The 19,713-nt window shown below is 36.1% G+C and overlaps 2 protein-coding genes across 4 annotated transcripts in view; one reads left to right on the top strand and one right to left on the bottom strand.

Annotated features, from left to right (window-relative positions):
* mllt1a (MLLT1 super elongation complex subunit a) overlaps positions 1-7,981 on the top strand; it is a 21,499-nt gene extending 13,518 nt beyond the window's left edge. Inside the window, exons 7-12 of one of the 2 annotated variants that reach the window (XM_016542208.1) lie at positions 915-1,005; positions 1,446-1,557; positions 3,570-3,669; positions 4,123-4,200; positions 5,425-5,496; positions 5,581-7,981. In XM_016542208.1, the coding sequence (XP_016397694.1) occupies positions 915-1,005; positions 1,446-1,557; positions 3,570-3,669; positions 4,123-4,200; positions 5,425-5,496; positions 5,581-5,709 (582 nt within the window). In that variant the 3' untranslated portion in view covers positions 5,710-7,981. The remainder of the gene's footprint in view (positions 1-914; positions 1,006-1,445; positions 1,558-3,569; positions 3,670-4,122; positions 4,201-5,424; positions 5,497-5,580) is intronic. The other variant, XM_016542209.1, reaches the window with a different exon arrangement.
* A 1,161-nt stretch (positions 7,982-9,142) lies between these two features.
* The window catches only part of LOC107731199 (long-chain-fatty-acid--CoA ligase ACSBG2-like), an 18,403-nt gene continuing 7,832 nt past the window's right edge, over positions 9,143-19,713 (bottom strand). Inside the window, exons 5-15 of one of the 2 annotated variants that reach the window (XM_016542206.1) lie at positions 17,768-17,856; positions 16,747-16,867; positions 16,239-16,319; positions 15,971-16,120; positions 15,673-15,849; positions 14,748-14,959; positions 13,740-13,982; positions 13,436-13,653; positions 13,151-13,290; positions 11,203-11,449; positions 9,143-11,082 (exon numbers count right to left, since the gene is read on the bottom strand). In XM_016542206.1, coding sequence (XP_016397692.1) covers positions 10,964-11,082; positions 11,203-11,449; positions 13,151-13,290; positions 13,436-13,653; positions 13,740-13,982; positions 14,748-14,959; positions 15,673-15,849; positions 15,971-16,120; positions 16,239-16,319; positions 16,747-16,867; positions 17,768-17,856 — 1,797 coding nt within the window. In that variant the 3' untranslated portion in view covers positions 9,143-10,963. The remainder of the gene's footprint in view (positions 11,083-11,202; positions 11,450-13,150; positions 13,291-13,435; positions 13,654-13,739; positions 13,983-14,747; positions 14,960-15,672; positions 15,850-15,970; positions 16,121-16,238; positions 16,320-16,746; positions 16,868-17,767; positions 17,857-19,713) is intronic. The other variant, XM_016542207.1, reaches the window with a different exon arrangement.

Consider the following 19,713-nt stretch of genomic DNA (forward strand, 5'->3'; position numbering starts at 1 on the left):
TTGTCCAAATGAAGTCTTTAGCAATGCATATTACTAATCAAAAATTAAGTTTTGATATATTTACAGTAGGAAATTTACAAAATATCTTCATGGAACATGATCTTTACTTAATATCCAAATGATTTTTGGCATAAAAGAAAAATCTATAATTTTGACCCATACAATGTTTTTTTGGCTATTGCTACAAATATACCGCAGCGACTTAAGACTGGTTTTGTGGTCCAGGGTCACATTTATTTATTTATTTAAAATAAGTTAGGGGTTGGCAGCCTTTTTAAAAAAGCATTAAACTGAATATGTATTTTTTCACAATTACATTTAAATAATTAATATAAGTGAGGGCTAACTTTTAAAATTTTTTACAGTTTTTTTTTTCAATACGATGTATTTGTTTATTTATTTAAAATAAGTTAGGGGTTTTCAACCTTTTTATTACAGTGTTAAATTAAATTTTAAAGTTATCACAATTTAATTAATTAAATAATGTGTTTATGTATTTATGTAGAATAGGTGAGGGTTGGCCAACCTTTTTAAGAAAGTCTTACATTTATTTATTTATCTATCTATCTTAAACAATATAATGTATTTATTTAGTTAAAATAGTTGGCAACCTTTTAAACAAAGTGTTAATTTCATTTGTCATTTCCTCCACAATATTTATTAATTAAACTTTTTTTTTTTTTTAAGTCAGGGCTTGACACAATGTTAAAATGTTTTTTTCCCCCACAAAAATATTTATTTATAATTAATATATTTAATTTATACATTTATATAATTAATAAATACATAAATTCTATTGTTAAATATCTACAAATTTAATTTAACATGTTAAAAAGGTTGCCAACTCCTGACCTAAAGCTGACATTGTGATAACCAAAATCTTTAATTTGTGTCCTGTCCGCTCCTTCCTACAGCAGTCAGCACCTTCCAGCCCGTCTAATTCCAGCTCCAGCTCAGAGTCCAGCTCCGATTCAGACTTTGAGCCACAGCAGAAACAAGGCCAAGGTAGGACCTGCTCTTTTACTGCAGGGAGTGTCCTGATAAGAAACAGTCAGATCCATAAATAGATTTCCCTACTACACTTTAACTCAAGGTTAACAGTCTGCTGCTTTGATCGATTGCCGTGGAGAGGGTTAAGGACGTGTCAGAACAAGGAACTTCCTTAAAAATGAAGGAACGAGGGGCATTTTTAAAAAAGGTTATGCATGTAATTTGCCAATAATAAAAATCCTTGTTCCTTTTAAATTTTATTTGTAACATCCAGTCCAACACAGAACATTGGCTTAACTAATAAAGTAAATTTGGGTGAGACCATTTGTTTGTCTAACCAATGGCAGGTGCGAGAAGTTTTAAGGAAACACACTTCACCTTTAAAGTGGGATTTTGAAAGTTCAATCAAACCACCGTAAATGTTGCAGAAGCTCATTGTGGACTTTGGTCTTTAGGCCCGCTGCGCTCTATGGTGGAGGACCTCCAGTCGGAGGAGTCTGATGATGACGATAGCAGCTCAGACACAGAGACGCCAGTCAAGAACAACCTGCCCAGTCGAGACTCCAGGTCATTCTCCCTCTTTCCTATCAATGTTTGTTTAAGCGGGTCTTTCAGATGCTTTAAGTCCCTGTAATCAATGTTAGCAGAGGCGGAGAACGGATTTGTTTGCTCCGAGTAAACACTTCACTGCATACGCCTCTCTCTATTCTTCATCTCACTCAAGTGTTGCTGAGCTGCTTTGAAAGACTTATTTTTGTGTGGCTGGTAGTGTGAGATGAATGGTAGAATTGGATTTTCTTTCAGTGTTTATTGTTTACTATAATTATTCTTTCAAATGAAATCTATTCATTCAGATTTAATTAAAATTATTCAGAAAATTTAAATCGAATAGCTTATCCAAAAAAGAAAACCATTTACTCTTTCTCATATTGTTCCAAACCTTAATGAATCTTTCTTCCTATTATGAATTTTTTTGTGATTTTTTTATTTTTTATTTATTTTTTAAATATGTATTTTTAATATTGAAATTGAAGTATGGTGCTGTCAAATTGCAAATTGTCAAAGTATTGTAAAAACGTGGTTCATGTGACTCATTAAAAGTGGTCAATGTGATGTATGCACTATATTTCATGTCTTCTGAAACCATTATAGATTTGTTTAAAATTTAAATTATTTATTGAAAATCTTTGACTTGGTTCTAGTAGCGTTAAAAAGAGAAATAATATTATCTGATTTGTGAATAAATCATTAATCACTTTTTTTTGCATCAGATCTTTTCAATGAATCTGTTCATCCAGTTGACAGAACTGGTCTGAATGATTCGTTTAGAAATATGACATCCATTTGCAGCAGTTAACAGCTCACTGGAGGATTCTCAGTGAATAACAACTTAAATTTCAGTCTGCTCCTTACACGTGTATTGTATGCCTTCAGAAGATTTGGAATATAGTGCACAAGCCGTATGGACCACTTTTACACTGCCTTTGTGTCTTTTTTGAAGCTTGAAAGCTTCACTTCCCATTCATTGTAATTATATGGGAAAGAGTGAGCAGGACATTAAAAACTGTTCTTTCATGAAAAGTAAACATCCTTAAAGTTATGTACACTACCAGTCAAAAGTTTTTGAACAGTAATTTTTTAAAATGTTTTTTAAAGAATTCTCTTCTGCTCACCAAGCCTGCATTTATTTGATCCAAAATACAGCAAAAGCAGTAATATTGTGAAATATTTTTACTATTTAAAATAACTGCTTTCTATTTGAATATATTTTCAAATGTAATTTATTCTTGTGATCAAAGCTACATTTTCAGCATCATTAGACCTACTCCAGTCTTCAGTGTCACATGATCCTTCAGAAATAATTCTAATATGCTGATTTGCTGTTCAAGAAGCATTTTTTAATATTATCAATATTTAAAACGGTTGAGTACATTTTTTCAGGATTCTTTGAATAGAAAGATCCAAAGATCAGCATTTATATGAAATAAAAAGCTTTTGTAACATTATACACTATTTATATAATGTCGGGTTATAGAAATTAATACTTTTATTTAGCAAGGATGCTTTACATTGATGAAAAGTAATGATAAAGACAATGTTACAAAAGATTTCTATTTCAGATAAATGCTGTTCTTCTGAACTTTCTATTCATCAAAGAAACCTGAAAAAATTATACTCAGCTGTTTTCAACAACAATAATAATAATAATAATAATAATAAAATGTTTTTTGAGCAGAAAATCAGAATATTAGAATGATTTCTGAAGGATCATATGACTGGAGTAATGATAAAAATTCAGCTTTGAAATCCTAGGAATAAATTACATTTTAAAATAAATTCAAATAGAAAACAGTTATTTTAAATAGTAAAAATATTTCAAAATGTTACTGTTTTTGCTGTATTTTGGATCAAATAAACGCAGGCTTGGTAAGCAGAAGAGACTTCTTTAAAAAACATTACAAATCATCCTGTTGAAAAACTTTTGACTGGTAGTGTATATGACAGAATTTTCATTTTTTGCTTGGTTAATCCTTTAATTTCCTCCCAGAGTTTAACTCTTTGATATTTGCTCTTCACAGGCTGAGCTTAGACAGCGAGAGTGACTGCAGTGACGGGCCACAGCGTCCCAGTCGAGACCCACCAGCGCCGCCACCGAAACACAGCACCACCAACAACAAGGTGAACTGATACTCAGGACTGTGGCGGCTTCTTGTTAAGCCTTGACGGTCATCCAATTGGTGTGTTTATTCATTCAGTCATGCCGATCGTTCAGTTTGCAGCACACACTGTTTTACTCTTTTGTAACTTGATTGTTGACTGTGGGATGATGGACGATTGGCATTAGTTCTTGGATTACGCTGCGCCCAGTGCTGAAATGTGGTGGCGACACGCAGCTTTTGATCCAATGACTGTGGAATGCTGTTTAACTGGGTGCTGTCAGTCAGATTACTGGGATTTGGAGCAGCGCTCCAGGCACTGGTCCACTCTTACTGGAAAAACACTGCAATAGATCAATGTCTTGATTACTCATTCTTTAAACCTCTTCTTTAGTCCATCCGTATGATTTTTTTTCTTTCTTTTCTCCATCTTGTTCCTTTCCTCTCTGTTTCCTTTTGGCTGTCTATCATACAGGTGTCAGGCAGAAAGAGTCCAGACCCTTGTTTACGACAAGAAAAGATCCTGAAGAAGGGATACGACAAGGTAGGAAGGGTAAATCAACCTTTTAATTTTCCACCTCTCACTCCCATAAGTTATTTCTGTTTAATCATTTTCACCCAACTTCCAGAACCTTGCTTTGCTGTCTGCTGCCCACATATGTGCCCTCTTAAGGATTACTAACTGAAATGGAACTTTAGTTGAATATGGTTTCAATAGAGTTTTCCATTAGCATGTTGCTAAGCTAATAAAGTGATACATTACATTACATTTACATGTATAAATTTGCCGCTTTCATCGAATGCACATTTACATTTTACCACTTCTTGCTTTCCTTGGGAATCAAACCCATGACCTTGGCGTTGCTAGTGCCATGCTCTACTGAGCTCCAGGAAAGTCTGATTCTCTAATAAGCATAAAAAAATGCGTAACAGCAACATTTTCAATTAATATTCAGTTTAATTAGATTTAAACTATATATTTTTTCAGATATGAATATAATAGTAATTATAGTAATAAAGCAGCTACAATAATAATTTATATCGTTCTTATTGCTATCATTTTTATAAGTTAAAATTATAATTAAATTGTAGGAAATTATGTAAGTAAATGATATAATAACTGTTATTAATTCAAAATTGTAATTAAATTACAGTAAAAAATATATGCATAAAAATATAACAACAACCATTACTTTTATTATTAAAAACAGCATTTTTTCTTCTTCTTATATAATTTAAAAATACAATTAAATTGTAATATAATAATAATAATAATAGAAATAATTAAATTCTAATAAATTAAATTATGTAATATGTTGAATTTCAATAAAATATTATGGAAATAAAATACATTAAATACAAATACAACAACAACTACTTTTATTGTTAAATAATAGCAACAATGGTTTGTATTATTATTATTATTATTATTATTATTTTTAATAAGGCATGTTTTGAAATACAATAACAACTACTTTTATTATATAATAGCAACAATGGTTTGTATTATTTATTTATTTATTTATTTTATTTAATTAATAAAATATATATATATTTTTTTTACACCTCCGTTTCCGGAGGCAGTTCACTAGTGTTGTACCTAAGGTCCATTCAGTCTGCACAATGCAAGACATCATGTTGCTAATAGTAGTTTGTAAAACTATGGGTGATGTTAATAGTTTCAGTGCTAAAACAAGCTTTTATGTGTCTTTAGAGTAAAATCAGACCTTCTGTTCTCTTGTTCCTGACATCTTCCTCTCCTCTTTTTTTTTTCCAGGCGTACACTGAAGAGCTGGTAGACCTTCATCGCAGGCTGATGGCGTTAAGAGAGCGTAACGTTCTACAGCAGGTGGGTGTTTGCGTGTGAATTGAAATAGCTTGCGTTTGTGTAAAGGCTTTGAATAAAAACCATTGACCCGTTTCCTGCCTCCAGATCGTGAACCTCATCGAGGAGACCGGCCACTTTAATGTCACCAACACAACTTTTGACTTTGACCTTTTCTCATTGGATGAGTCAACTGTCCGTAAACTACAGAGCTACCTGGAGGCCACCGCCACATGACAGGAAGTCCATCGAGACTGGGGGGAGGGGGAGGGCTGCCCTTTTTCACTTCTTTTGTCCTGAGAGAGGGCTACAAAAGGTGAAAATCTGTTCACAGGAAATAAAACAGTGGGAAATCACGAAAAGGAGTGAAACGTACAGTATTTTGAGGAGGAAGTGCAGCTATGTACCAACACTACAAAACTTCTTCTCTCCTCCTCAGTATCCTGTTGGACAGAAAGTTCTCTTCTTAACGGGGCCAGAACTGCTAAGAGGGTCATATTCGAATCAGCCGGAAAGAAAAAAAAGTCTCCCTGTAGCCATACGCACTGATGCATCAAGGGTTGCAACCTTTTATATTTTATTTTTGTACCAATGTTTTTCAAGGTATTTTTGATTGTGGTCGGAAAAGGAAGCCCCGCAAGCCATGAATGTATCGCTTTTTATCCTCTAGGGCTAGTCTTAGTGCCTTTTTCACACCATCTCATTTGTGCTCTTAGGAATTACAGCAGTGTTATCTTTCACTCCGACTTTAGTCAATCCTTCTGTATATGTGGGATCCCTGGATATCGTCCCAGGGTGATTCCGATTTGTATGCCAATATGTATCAATCCTCATTTATGTGTTCGCCAAACGGGCCTTAGAACTTAAATGTCGTGCATTGCTAGTGCAGCTTGTGAAAGTATTTGGAAATCTGTGTTGATCTCAGTGTTTTCTGTCATCATATCTGGTTTATTCATTAGACTAAGCGGGAGAGACAAAAGAAAAGGACGAGACGCGCTGTTTTCCTCTCATGTGGCCCCTGAAACAGCAGTCTGTAGATTCACTGTGCTTCTGACTCTGACTCTCTCTCAGAGCGACTATATCTCGACTTCACTGACTTCACCTCTGTGTCCATTGTTATGCTAATAGCTTTAAGAGGCTCCGTGGCCTGAGCTGCAGACCACATGCCCTTAACTTCACCCTGCGAGAGTCTGGGAGTGTCGTTTGCACGGGTTTTGAATCTCTAGCTGATTCGCCTGAATGTTAACGAACAAAAATGTTTATGGCTTTGTACTGATTTAGCATATTTGTGCGGTTTTCAGCGAGAGAATGCTTGAGTGTCATGTGTGTGAACTTTTGACTCCCAGTTCTTGGTGTGTGAACTTTAACCTTTGACCGGATACTGGTTCAGGTCAGCCTGTCATAAAGAGGTGGGACACGAGGCAAAGGGGGTTGAGTTCAGTGAACTTGAGTGGCAGCTCTGAAAAGAGCACACCCGGTTGTTGTTGTTGCTGTTTTTTTAAACATTATTTGAGGGGGTTATTTTTTATTTATGTACCTCTGCACTTTTGGCTTTGTTGACTCAAAGACTTAATTGTCTAAATTGTATTTTTAATAGTTTTATACATATTTACATGCAATATGATATTAATTTGTCAATTGTTGTCAAGAAATGCCAGTTTTTACGGAATTTTAGTTCTTTTGTTTTTTTTCCTCTGTATCTGCACATTATATCCTCATAGACTGTAAACGTGACCATCAGAACTTGAAAATGTTACTTCAGGCCAATTTATGAGTTCATGGCAGGGTGTGTTTGTATATCAGAGTTGAATTTCTACAAGTTGACATCTAGCATCTGTTTTGTTGTAGCCTCATTATTATCCACTACAAGGGGAGGACTGCAGATTTGCGAAATGAACAAGTATTTGTTAATGTATTTGATTTAAACCGTGCTGAAAAGCTGGTTTGCTTGTCTTCGAGTGGTTTTGTGGCACTTGTCACATGGTTAAAACAAGCTAAGCTTTTCTTTTTTTTTTCAGGCAGAAAAGTGGAGAACCTCTGTGTTTTGTACATGGGATGCAGCAAAGTAACACTAATGGAGGGGCAAATATTTCAGACAGTCATGTTACACAGATACACATGTATAGTAGACAGTGGGCGTCTTATCTACAGGAGTCTGAGGAAACATTAATCGACGGTTAATACTGCATCATTTTCACATACTTCGCTTGCAGGTTCAGAGAGCTGTCTTTTGTCAGTCAGTGGTGGTTTTATTTGTGTTTGTGAGCGAGGAAAAACTTGCTGTATTTATCCGTGGGGTTTGGGGAGGTCTGGGTTTTTACATGTACTGATAACGTGATAGAAAACCTTCCGTGATCTGAACAGAAGAGTAACCTTTAGTATGACGTGTTAAACTTGGCATACAATGCCACCATGTGGCCATTTGATGCAAGTTGTAATAAGGGCAAAAGTTGTTACTTTTTATGTTTTTATTGCAAAATCATATTATGAATAAAGTCAATTGAGTACTGTTCACAGCGTCTTTTATTACTAGTTTCATTGTTAGGAGCCATCTAAACTGCTTAATCATCTATAAATCTCAGGTTAAGTATTGTATTACAGGTACATTTATTGCGTTTTATTTTATGAATATTTACAATTATTTATTTGATAAATTCAGGTAAAACCGTAATATTGTGACACCTTATCGCAATTTAAAATTAATGTATTTTAATGTTTTTTTTATTTTTTTTAAGTAATTTATTCCTGTGGTGGATAAACTGAATTTTCGGCAGCCATTAGTCTAGTCTTCAGCGTCACATGATCCTTCTAATCATCCTCATACTTATTTGGTCGTTAAGAAACATTTTATATTATTATCTGCTGCTTAATGTTTTTTTGTAGAAACTGTGATACATTTTTAAAGTATTTTTAGTAGTGCTGTCAAATGATTAATCGCATCCAAAATAAAAGTTTTTGTTTACATAATATATGTGTACTGTGTATATTTACTATGTATATATAAATACACACACAGGCATGTATATATTTTGAAAATATTACATGTGTTTACATGCATATATGTATATTCATATAATTCATATTATTTATAAATATATTTAATATATAAACAACGTTTTTCTTAAATATATACATGCATGTGTGTATATTTATATATACATAATAAATATACACAGTACACGCACATATATTCTGTAAACAAAAACTTCTATTTTGAATGCGATTAATCATTTGACAGCCCTAATTTTTAGGGAATTAAAAGCATTTATTTGAAATCTAAATCTTCTATCATGTCTGTACTGCCACTTTTTATCAGTTCAGTGCATCCTCACTGTTTCTATTAATTTGTTAATTTGTAATCAAATTTTAACCCAGGTTTATGAAGCCCTGATACACATTGTGGTAATAAATCGCTCTGGGTTAACAATTATTACAAGCTCATCATCTGATCTAATTTTTTTTAATTATCTTTTTTTTTTTTAAACAATCCTAAAATAATCATAAAACATTAGCCAAAGTATAGAAAATCTCAAAGAGTAGTTACTAGCTGTATTCCATTGAAATGACACTATACACATGACATGTGCCTAGTCAGCTATGAGCGATTTTTGATCCTGGTGACCAATTAATATTCATTTCAAGTCGAAGGACAAGACCTTTCAAGATTTGATCATGGTTATATCACATTTATTGTCCAGTAAAGGGATAATTCACACATACATACAAGTAGAAACCTGGAGTTCCATCTCCCAAAATCAACTATGTTCAGTAATCCAGATTCAACAATGACATGCACGTTTCAGAAACCCTTAACGTCACACTACACAACAAATTGTCACCCAGTTCAAGAGTTTTCAGAGTCAGGTAAAACCAGGCAAACCTTTCACAGTCTGAGACTTCACGTCATGTTCATGTTTGCACATTTCTAAATGGACTGCCCTGCAAGCTGGTCCAAATCTAGATCAGACTTACATTAAACCGTCACAGTATTTTTGTCTAAAAAGAAACAAATCATTTAAATAAAAAAAATATTAATAATATATAATTTAGAGTAATTTAGCTGAAACCATAATATAAATCCCAGATAGAAGAAAGGAAATCACTTACTAGCTCTACCTTCATTCTCACCAATTCTGATTGAGCAAACAACTTGTCTCATTTCATGCACAAATTAAACTAAAAGTCTTCTTATTTACAAAAGGCCTTGCTGTGGTCATGCTATGCCGTCAGAGAGTATACACACTTAAGTAACAGGTCCAGTATTTGAGGAAAGCTCTTTAGTGAGTTAAAACTAATCTATTTACAGAGGGAAAATCATATCTTTGGGTTTGCATTAAATGATTTGCAGTTGTTTTTGCACTTGACTGATTAAATAGCACTTCCCAATTCACAAACTTTCCAAAGTTCGATCATTTAACCTCTTTGATCAACCCATATGCTTTTTTATATTGCATTGTTATCATTTTTACTATGCAGTATACAAATGAAATAAAATCAGTTACATTTTTGGTCGAAATATCCTTATTGCACATGCAAAGCAAACAATAATGCAACATAGCTTGGCGAATCAAATTCTGACCTCCTCACACCAGCTCCTTCACATCCCTTTTTTCATAAAATAAATATTAACCTGTTCTCTCAATCCAGATTATATGGTTTTTCATAAAGCTCATGCTGACACGAGACTGCATGACATCCAACCTCTTGCTACTGAGGATTGTCAGAGTGACGCAGCAAAGCATCAAATCAGAAAAACAAATGTATGGAATATGTATTTACACTATATAATGGATTCATTTTACAAAGAATTCAAATGACAAAATTAACCAACTGCATAAGCGAAACAAACATTCAAATGACACATTTGGTTACAAAAAACATACAAACAGAAACATTTATGGCTTATATGGAACGGGATTCTTGCTAAATGATCTTCACAGAATGTCTCGAGGTTGTTCCTTAACAAACACCTAGTTTCCTTTAAACAATCAGTGTTTTTGGTGGCAGCAGTGCCGTTGACGAAAGAGCACAACCACAAAATGCTTTTCTCAAAGTATTCAGTCATGCCTGATGTGTAAGCTTGCTTGTTAGGTATTAAGATTTCTCAAACTTTGTTGATAAATTTAACCATACATTAACTGGTATCTTTGAACACAGACATTCAAGTCACCTGCACTTACATATAAATCAAGAACATGGCTTAAAAGACACTTCATTATAATTAGGCAAGAAAATAAATAGTAAATCACCACAAAAATAACAAAGTTTTTGTTTTTTATAAACATGTTTTCCTTCTTGCTATAATACAGAAAAATGTAAACAGTATGAAATGAACAACAATTACAAAACCCTGAACAAATATTAACTCAAAAATGGACACAATCAAAACACAAGGTCTGAGTGGTGTTCCTATGTAAGTGTGTTTTTTAGACCATGTCAGTCCCTTCGTCTCCTATCTCTGAAGTGGGTGACAAGGCCTTTTGTTGGACACCTATTTAGGAGGCAGAGGGTTGTCTGGGGTGGTTGGGGTCAAGACTTCTTTGTAAAAGTTCTCAATCTGGTCTTTGTACATCTTCATGACCACTGGCCTCTTGAGCTTCATCGTGGGACCTGTGAGAGAGAGTTTAAAACAGCTAAACAAACAGCCTATATAGACTTTAAATCAACATAAAAGCCTTACTCACAAAAGCCTTAAATAACACACAAAAAGTTAATTACTAGGAAACGTACCCAGCTCTCCGCCAAGGATAGAGAAATCCTTCTCCAAAACGGTCCATTTCTGGATGCGCTGGGCGTTAGAGGTGGCTTTCTCGTTGACGCGGTTGATGCCTTCTTGAATAGCCGCGTATACGACTCGGTCACGGCCACCGGCGATCTCGCTGACTCGCGTGGAGTTGCTGCCGAGTTTACGACACAACTCCACCGCCTCAGGAGTCAGTTCGTCTTCGGGAGCGCCCGTTTCGTTGTTTACCTGACACTGAGAGCAAAAACAGAAGAGCCATCAGCATTTTCTAACGGTAAGTTATGTATATTGGATTAAATATAAATACGTCTTTTATTAAAACATTTCCCCGTCAATATGTAATTAACGTTAAATCGCAGTTTAAGTCTAAATTGTGCTCGTGTGTGCAAAGCACTCCGTCATGATGCTAAGGTGTTGTTGTGGTTGCCAGTGCACAAATATTTGGTTATTAAAGGCACAATATGTAATTTTCGCTGCTGGAGGGCGCGTATTCAAAATAAACAAAGAGGCAAAGGCGTAGTTTGATGACGCAGTGACTGAGTGTGGAATCATGGGAGTTGTCGTCTTCATCCCCACAACCGATGCAATCCGACGGGACTCGGGCAGAAATCATGTTCATGGATGAGCTAATGATTTATTAACGTAGTAGAATGAAGCAGGGTGAGGCTGAAAGCCGTCGAAGCGGCACCAGAAGCTGGTTTGCCATCCGCCATAAAACGTTATTAGAAGAAGAAGAAGCCGTCGAAGCGAAACGAGGCCGCTGAACGAGCGTGACACGGCTCGAAAGCAGCGGAGCTTTTATTATGCCACAGTCGACCGCGTCCGCTCCTTGGTTGTGCGTATGTGGGGAAAAAAAGCAAAAAAAAGCTGTTATTATGCTACTCTGTGCGGTCGTCACCGGTCTAATAAAACGCACAACATATTAAAGCGTCTTTCGAGGGGTTATGACGTCATTGGCAGGCGACCCAATGAAACTATGGACATGCTCCGGTTCACTAGTTAAAATAGATTATTTCTCTGAATTTTAAACATTCTTCGAAACATTTGGGATAATGTAAGTACACAAGTCAGCAAAATATATAACACTGTTCTAGTGGTTTTTGGATATTTTAATAAAAACATCTTACATATTGAGCCTTTAACGTGTTCCGACGGCTTTTAATCAGGTGTTCCGAATACGTGCTATGCAGTTGCTAGGGTTTCTCTTAATTTGGTCTCTAGAAATGATGCGGTTCCCTCATTTAACCATTTTTTTTTATTGTCCACTGCGTAAAAACTGTAAATCCAGTGTTTTAGAGAAGTAATATCACATGTACTCAACAAACCACCATTTTTGAGTCATTATTCATATCAGAATACAATGGTACGGGACAAGTTACACACCTAAGGAAATATTATATGAGCAACATTAAGTATTTATTAAGTATATATTATAATACTAGTGCTCACTTCCCTTAGCAAACGCCACTAATTAGTTACATTTTTCAATTTATAAACAGATTTTTTTTAGTATTGTTGGTTGCCACCAGGGGGCGCAGTGATGCCGAGAAAAACCGCAGAACGTGTAGTTACACTCTTTGTCCACTAGTAGTCAGCGGCTTTAAGTTTATGAACGCTGTTTGATAACACTTAAAACATTTATCACTTGATCATACTGATATGATCTCATTAGAGTGTAGTAAAAATGTACTCATGCATCTTTAAAATGAGTGTTATCTCTCAGTAAACTTACATAACCCAACTCTCTTTGTGTAAGAGCCCTTGGATGAGATGTTCTGATTAGATTTACAGCATTCACGTTCAGGAGAGCATGACATCGGCTCAGATTTGTGGATAAGATCACTTGTTGCTCTATCACATTGTACCTGGTTAGGTTAATAGTGGACAACCTTAACACAGAGGTTTATTTTGGGGTCGTCTGCCCTGTACTGATACCTTAATGGTGAGCAGCATGGAGAGGAACTTTCTCTTGTCTCCGATAAGCATGGCATTGCTAATGAGCGGAACGGCCTCTTTAACAGCATCCTCAATGGGCACTGGGGGAATATTTTCACCTCCGGCTGTGATGATCAGTTCTGGGATACAAACATAAACTTCATTACATGCACCAGACTAAATCACATTGAAATCTGTGTTAAAGTGAAATTATAAACTGCTCAGTGGTTTCAGTTCCAGTGAATAAGAGGAAGTACAAATCTGTTTTTGATTGATGGTCATTACCTTTAATGCGTCCGGTGATAAACAGGAAGTCATCCTGGTCATGTTTTCCGAGGTCACCCGAGTGCAGCCAGCCATCTGCATCCAGAGCCTCTTCGGTTTTATCGGGCATATTCAAGTAGCCCATGAACACATGACGGCCCCAGAAACAAATCTCTCCATTGCCATCGGCATCCGGGTTGAAGATCTTCGTCTTGCAGCCTGAAATTACCTTTCCACAGCTGAGAAAGAGATGCAAGTGAGAAATAAACTAGAAGTTCAAGCTGAAGTGACTAAACTAGCTTTAAACAAATGAAGGTTTCAGTACCTGGTGAGTCTGAATGCATCGGGCAGTGAGATGGTGTGCGGTCCAGAGCTCTCACTCATGCCATAGAGCTCAAACAGAGGAATGTCCAGACTGAGGAAAAACTCCAGCGTGTCTTTGGTTATGGGAGCTGCTCCCGTGTAGCACCTCGTACAGCGATCCAGCCCCAGCGCCTTCCGAACCTTCCGGAACACCAGACGCTTCGCCAGTCGATAGTTTAATGGCTTTCTGGACAGGCTGCCATTACTGAGGACACAAGACCATCTCTCTTTATTAAAACAGCCTACAATTTATACTAACATTATTTCATGTTATAAAATTTCACTAAGTGATGTATCAATATTCATAACTAATCATTTTTTTCTAATTTAATATAATTTTCGATTTAAATCAATATTAGCAGAATAAAAGTTTGCTTAAAGTTTAAAAAGTCTTTAATTTATTAGTATTTTATTATTTAGGAATGAAATCTGACATCACAAATATTCTAAATATAATAAATATTTTAATATTTTACTTTTATTAAGTAGTATTAATTGTTCTAGAATGTTATTTTAATGATTTAAACCATTAAAATTTTTTAAATGTTTAAAATTTCTAAAACGAGGTTCAAAATAGATAAATTAAGAAGCCATATTTTACTTTTTTGTAGCATTGTATTTTTTCCACTTAAGTCGACTTGCCTAGACCACTTTTAGCATTTTTCTAATTTATTAACATTTTTATTTATTTAAATAATATTATCAACATAACAGTTTGAGAAGAAAGAAATCTAACTTCACAAGTATTTAATATAAATAAATATTTTATTTTAATAATTTTTTTTATTTCTTAATATTAAATGTTTAAAGTTTCTAAAAACCGGTTTAAACCAGATTTTGAATCCCAGATTTTCAGTGTGGTCTCAGGCTTTTTGGATCTAACTATATAAGTGAAATAAATTGCAGACAGTTAAAAATGGGTGTCATATGTTAATGACTGACAGTCATGTTTGTGTCTAAATGTTTCTACCTTGTTTTGTGTCTGTGTGCATGTACATACAGCTCCATTTTGTTGAGGTTGGTCTGCAGGCCCACGTCTTTGGCCCAGGATGCCACCTTCCGGCGCACGGTGGACGATTTGGCTCCAATCGACTTCATCTTTTCCTGCATCTTCTCCCACACCCGCGGGACACCCATGAACGCGGTAGGGCGTATCTCTCGTAGAGTGTTAACCAAAGAACCCTGGAACATACAGTGACTTCTATTAATACGCATGTAAGCAGTCTCCACATGGTTTGCCAAAGGGTTCATGTTCACGTGTATATGCCAACATCAGTTGACACACCCAGGGTTGTATCAGGTGACACAAGCAGGTATGTCATATCAATTTCTGTTCCTGTTATCCTAAATCAATTACTCTATTATAAAACAGCACTGTAGCGCTACATTGAAACCCACAGATTGAGGCAGTAGCTTCTTCAGATCACAGGACACACATCATACACCCGTTTTAATATAATATCAGCAGATCTGCATACAGCTTTGGCTTGTTTTCTGAAAATGAAACACTTCACAAAAGCCTTTCTGTGTGAGTGAGCTGCATGACTAAGGCTTACGTTTCATCAAAAGAAACAGTGAAAAATCTCTTTAAAAGGATTCTACAGTTGGTTTAAACTAACAAGATTTAGTCTTTAGAAGGACCTTCATTTACGTACACAAAACAGAGAGATTGGGGAGGAAAACAGGAAGTGCCTTCACTAATATGTACACTAGACTTATTAATGTTTTTGAAAGAAGTCTTTTATGCTCACCAAGCCGCATTTATTTGATCAAAAGCACAGTAAAAATACTAATATTGCGAAATACTAAAAATAAATGCTTTCTATTTTAATATATTTAAACATGTTATTTATTCCTGTGATGGAAAAGCTGAGCTAAGCATTATATAAGTGTACCTTTAGTGCATCGGGCTGTGCAAAGTATGTGACTCCTCCTGCTTTCATGGGAAGCCAGACGTCAATCATCTGTGCAGCAATATGGCTGAGTGGCAGGTAACTCACGACCACTTCCTGTAGCTTATCTGCATCTGTCAGGCTCACATCTCGGCCAGTTGCAAATGCTGTCCATGTGAGCTATAGGAGGAGAGAGAACATTTTAGTGCTGAGAATGACTGGTGACTCATGTAAACCCTTGTTTTTGAGTTATTATGGATGTTGTGGGTTAAATATGGGCTATGTTTTGCATTCAACTCACATTGTCGTGACTAAGCATGACTCCCTTCGGCTGGCCCGTGGTTCCGGATGTGTAGATCAGTGTGCAGCACTGATTGGGTTTCTGGGAGCTGATGATATCATCCAGCTGAGCATCAGGCTCATCGCGGCCCAGCTCCATAAACTCTGCCCACTACGTGCATCGGATATTTACATAGCAAATGTCAGATTTCAATTAGTAATGGAGGGGGATTAAAATGAAAGATTAAGGCCTGAGGGCTGAATTGAAATATTTGACTAATCAAATGTACCGTGTAGAGATTGGGCTTTTTCTCTTTCAGCTCATCTTTGTATTGGATAATGGCTTTTAGGTGCGGTAATTTGTCCTGGACCTTAAATGAAGCGCAAAGACACAGAATAAGAGATCATCAGGAAAAAAAACAACAGCAGATGGAGACCTAATTTTTGATGTGTTTAATCAGCAGGTACTGAACGTCTGATTAAACTAGAGACCCTGAAGATCCTTCTCAGGATCTGAGAACTGGCACCAGAAATTACTAGTTTAATGAGTAGTATTGTATTTTTTTTGTATTTGTTTTTCTTTATCTATATACTTCATACAATCATATTGACAAAAGGCAGGGCAATTAACATTTATGAATTATGAGATTTAGGGCATACATGTGTTTAACTGCCTTAAAAATAATGTCACAGTGTAAAATCCCCACCGACTCCAAACCTCTGAATAGTAGTGTAGTTAAAAGTTCTGATCTGAGTGTATTTAGAAAAGGTTCTAGATAGGTCCTTCACTCTCATTACCTGCAAGATCTTCTGAAGCTGTTTGTGGTTTTCCACCACAAGGATGTTGGCCTGGCAGTTCTCCGCCACATACTGGCACGCCTCGGGTGAGTTGGTGGTGTAGATGCCCACAGCAAACCCCCTGCCAACGGCATACAGAATCCCTCAATAAACATCCTTAAGTCTGTTAAAACTGTAACCAAAACGGCGAGCAGTTCTACAACAGGAAACGACTTCAAACATTAACAACATTCCCACCATTCTGACTCCACCTATATGTTTACCAACCCAGACTACGTGATGCTGTTTAACAAGTGCAGGTTGTGCTTTAACCATCTGTCTTTACTAAAGTAATAAAGGCAGCTAGACAGTTCATGGCACCACAGAGCCACTATTTGATGAAAATGATTAAAGCTTTGTTTGGGACAGGCCCGGCTCCAGAATCAAATCACTGAGGGTGCTTCTTAAATTAGTGAGGGTGCTGTAACATACATATACATACATATATATATATATATATAGGCGTCCGTATGGCGCAAAGAGCGCTCTGTTCATAATCACTAAAAAGCTGTCATCTCAGTTCATCGCGATCTCACAAAGATACGTTATTATCAATAAAGTTCTCTACGCTGCACAACGCATCAACACTTTGTTATAATGAGATGATTTGTGCTAAACACATACCAGAACAAAAACTCTGGTGATTTCAGCGGTTAGTGAATTCTAACTTAAACGCCTCTGATTTAACATTGCTCAACGCTGCAAAAACACACTGACATAAAAATCGATCTCCAGAGCGCAAACCATAGTTTGCCAAATATTCAAAAAAATGCCATTAATACAGCTTTAACTGAGGGTGCTTTTGATTTCGTTTGAGGGTGCTTAGCACCCTCTAGCACCCCCGTAGAACCGGGCCTGGTTTGGGACAAACACAGGCTGTGTTCTGATCACGAGTTATGACCGCAGAATGCATGAATGTTTATGGTTGATTTGAAGACCACTAAAGTTCAGAGTGTAAAACATCCTAACAATAAACACTTACCCAGCTAAAATAGCCCCGATGTCAGCAATAAACCACTCGACCGAGTTAAACCCGAGGATACCGACGCCGTGGTACCGCTCCAGACCAAGCTGTGAACATATACACACAGTTAGCATGTGTACATTAACATTTCAAACCAAAATTTCAAATCGCAGGCCCGATTCGAAGCATAATATATTGTTTGCATGTAAAAGATGAAGTTGTTTTAAGTCATCACTCATAAGCATTCCCAGAAGTCCCACATGGCAATTTATTTACATGTTCTTTTTTGCAGTTAAATAAATGTTTAGTTAAATACTGCCATTTATCTCTGTTTAAGATGTTCACTAGTTCATTAACTCCAAAATATCATCCAATTCTTAAAGTTTTGCAAGAAGACTTGGAGATAAACAATTTGTGAAGCAGTTTAGTAAAAAGTTTCAGTTTAAAACAATTATTCTTTTGTGAATCAGACTTTTTTTTTTTTTATATGGACGAACGTGCCAAGCTGCATCATATTAAAAAATTTAAGTCACATCAGCCAAAATACCGAACGCATGTCGTGTCATCTAACACCTCTTTCGTGATGTCTTTCTTTTGTGTTTATGCTGCCTAGGGTATACACAACTCAATCTGAACCGCTCCCACAGGGTTTGAGTCGGACAAGTTACACTCCTTTTTAATTTCTCCATAAACAAAACCATGGAAATCTGCCCACACTGGCCACCAGGCATGACGTCCTGTTCCCCACAGGGAGAACGTGACCAGTTGGGAGTTGAACTTCATCCCTAGACTAGGAAATGGAAAAACTGAAGACGATAAACAAAAGCCTCCCGCTGGAGAGAGAAACTATTCTCAGGTACTGTGGCCAAATATCCTCAAGCTGCACAACTGAGGGACTAAAATCTGGCTCTGACTGGGTTGTGCACAATTCAAAAACATGTCCAGGTCATATTACACATCAAAAGCAAAAGGCAAAATATGAAATGGAAATGAAAAAAAGAAAAAAGAAAATGAAGCTCATTTTAGAACATCCATCCTAATACTTATTATTTAATGTGAACATAAACATAATTTTCATTAACATAATGGAAAGGAATTAAAATGTATTCAAATTATTTCTTATTTCTGTCTTTGGAAATTGTGGTGAAATAGGACCAGGACTCATTCCAGATGCCTTATCACACAGTGCACTTATTGCTGGCACTTTCTCCCAGAGGTAACCTGAGGTCAAATGCTTTATTCAAGGACACAACAGTGATTGCATGAGGTCTGTCTGTGATCTCAATAACAGTTACATCGGTTTATGTGTGTTTATTAGGTTTTAAGTGCGTGTTATCAGGTATCTCTGACATAAAAACATTCCTTTTATCAGGAACATTACAGAGTCATTTTAGATAAGACTGTAATGCTAAACAACCATAATCTCAACAGCGACAGCAAGAAGATAATGAAAATTACTAGAGTTACTCAACTGCTAGACAATAGAAAGCCATGGGTCAAATCTGTTATGCTACCTAGGTGCTAGACTCAAAACACAGCCTGTTGATGCTTCTCACCTTTAGTATGTTTGCCAACTGTATTACAATTAGGGCTGAACAATATGGCCCAATGGGCCGGGATCAGTGTGAAAAAGTTTTAGGCTAGTTGCCAGTCTGTCACAATTGGTTCTGAGTGTTCAGTGAACACTGATGTGATTTTTGCTGGTTTACATGTCAGTCTAACTGGCTATGAGATTTTGTTAATTAAAGGGGTCCTATTATGCTTTTTCACTTTTTTAATTTTAGTCAGTGTGTAGTGTGTATGTTTGGGCATAAAAAAGATCTAGAAAGTTACAAATCTCAAAGTCCACTCCAAAGGGAGATATTTCGTTTTTAAAAAATCCCTTTTCAAAAACTACAACGAACAGCTCGTTTGGACTACAGCGTTTGTTTTCCGGGCTTTATGATATCACAAAGCGGCTCATT

This window comes from Sinocyclocheilus rhinocerous, unplaced genomic scaffold (genome assembly GCF_001515625.1).
Source record: "Sinocyclocheilus rhinocerous isolate Xijiao unplaced genomic scaffold, SAMN03320098_v1.1 scaffold1600, whole genome shotgun sequence".
NCBI lineage: Eukaryota > Metazoa > Chordata > Actinopteri > Cypriniformes > Cyprinidae > Sinocyclocheilus > Sinocyclocheilus rhinocerous.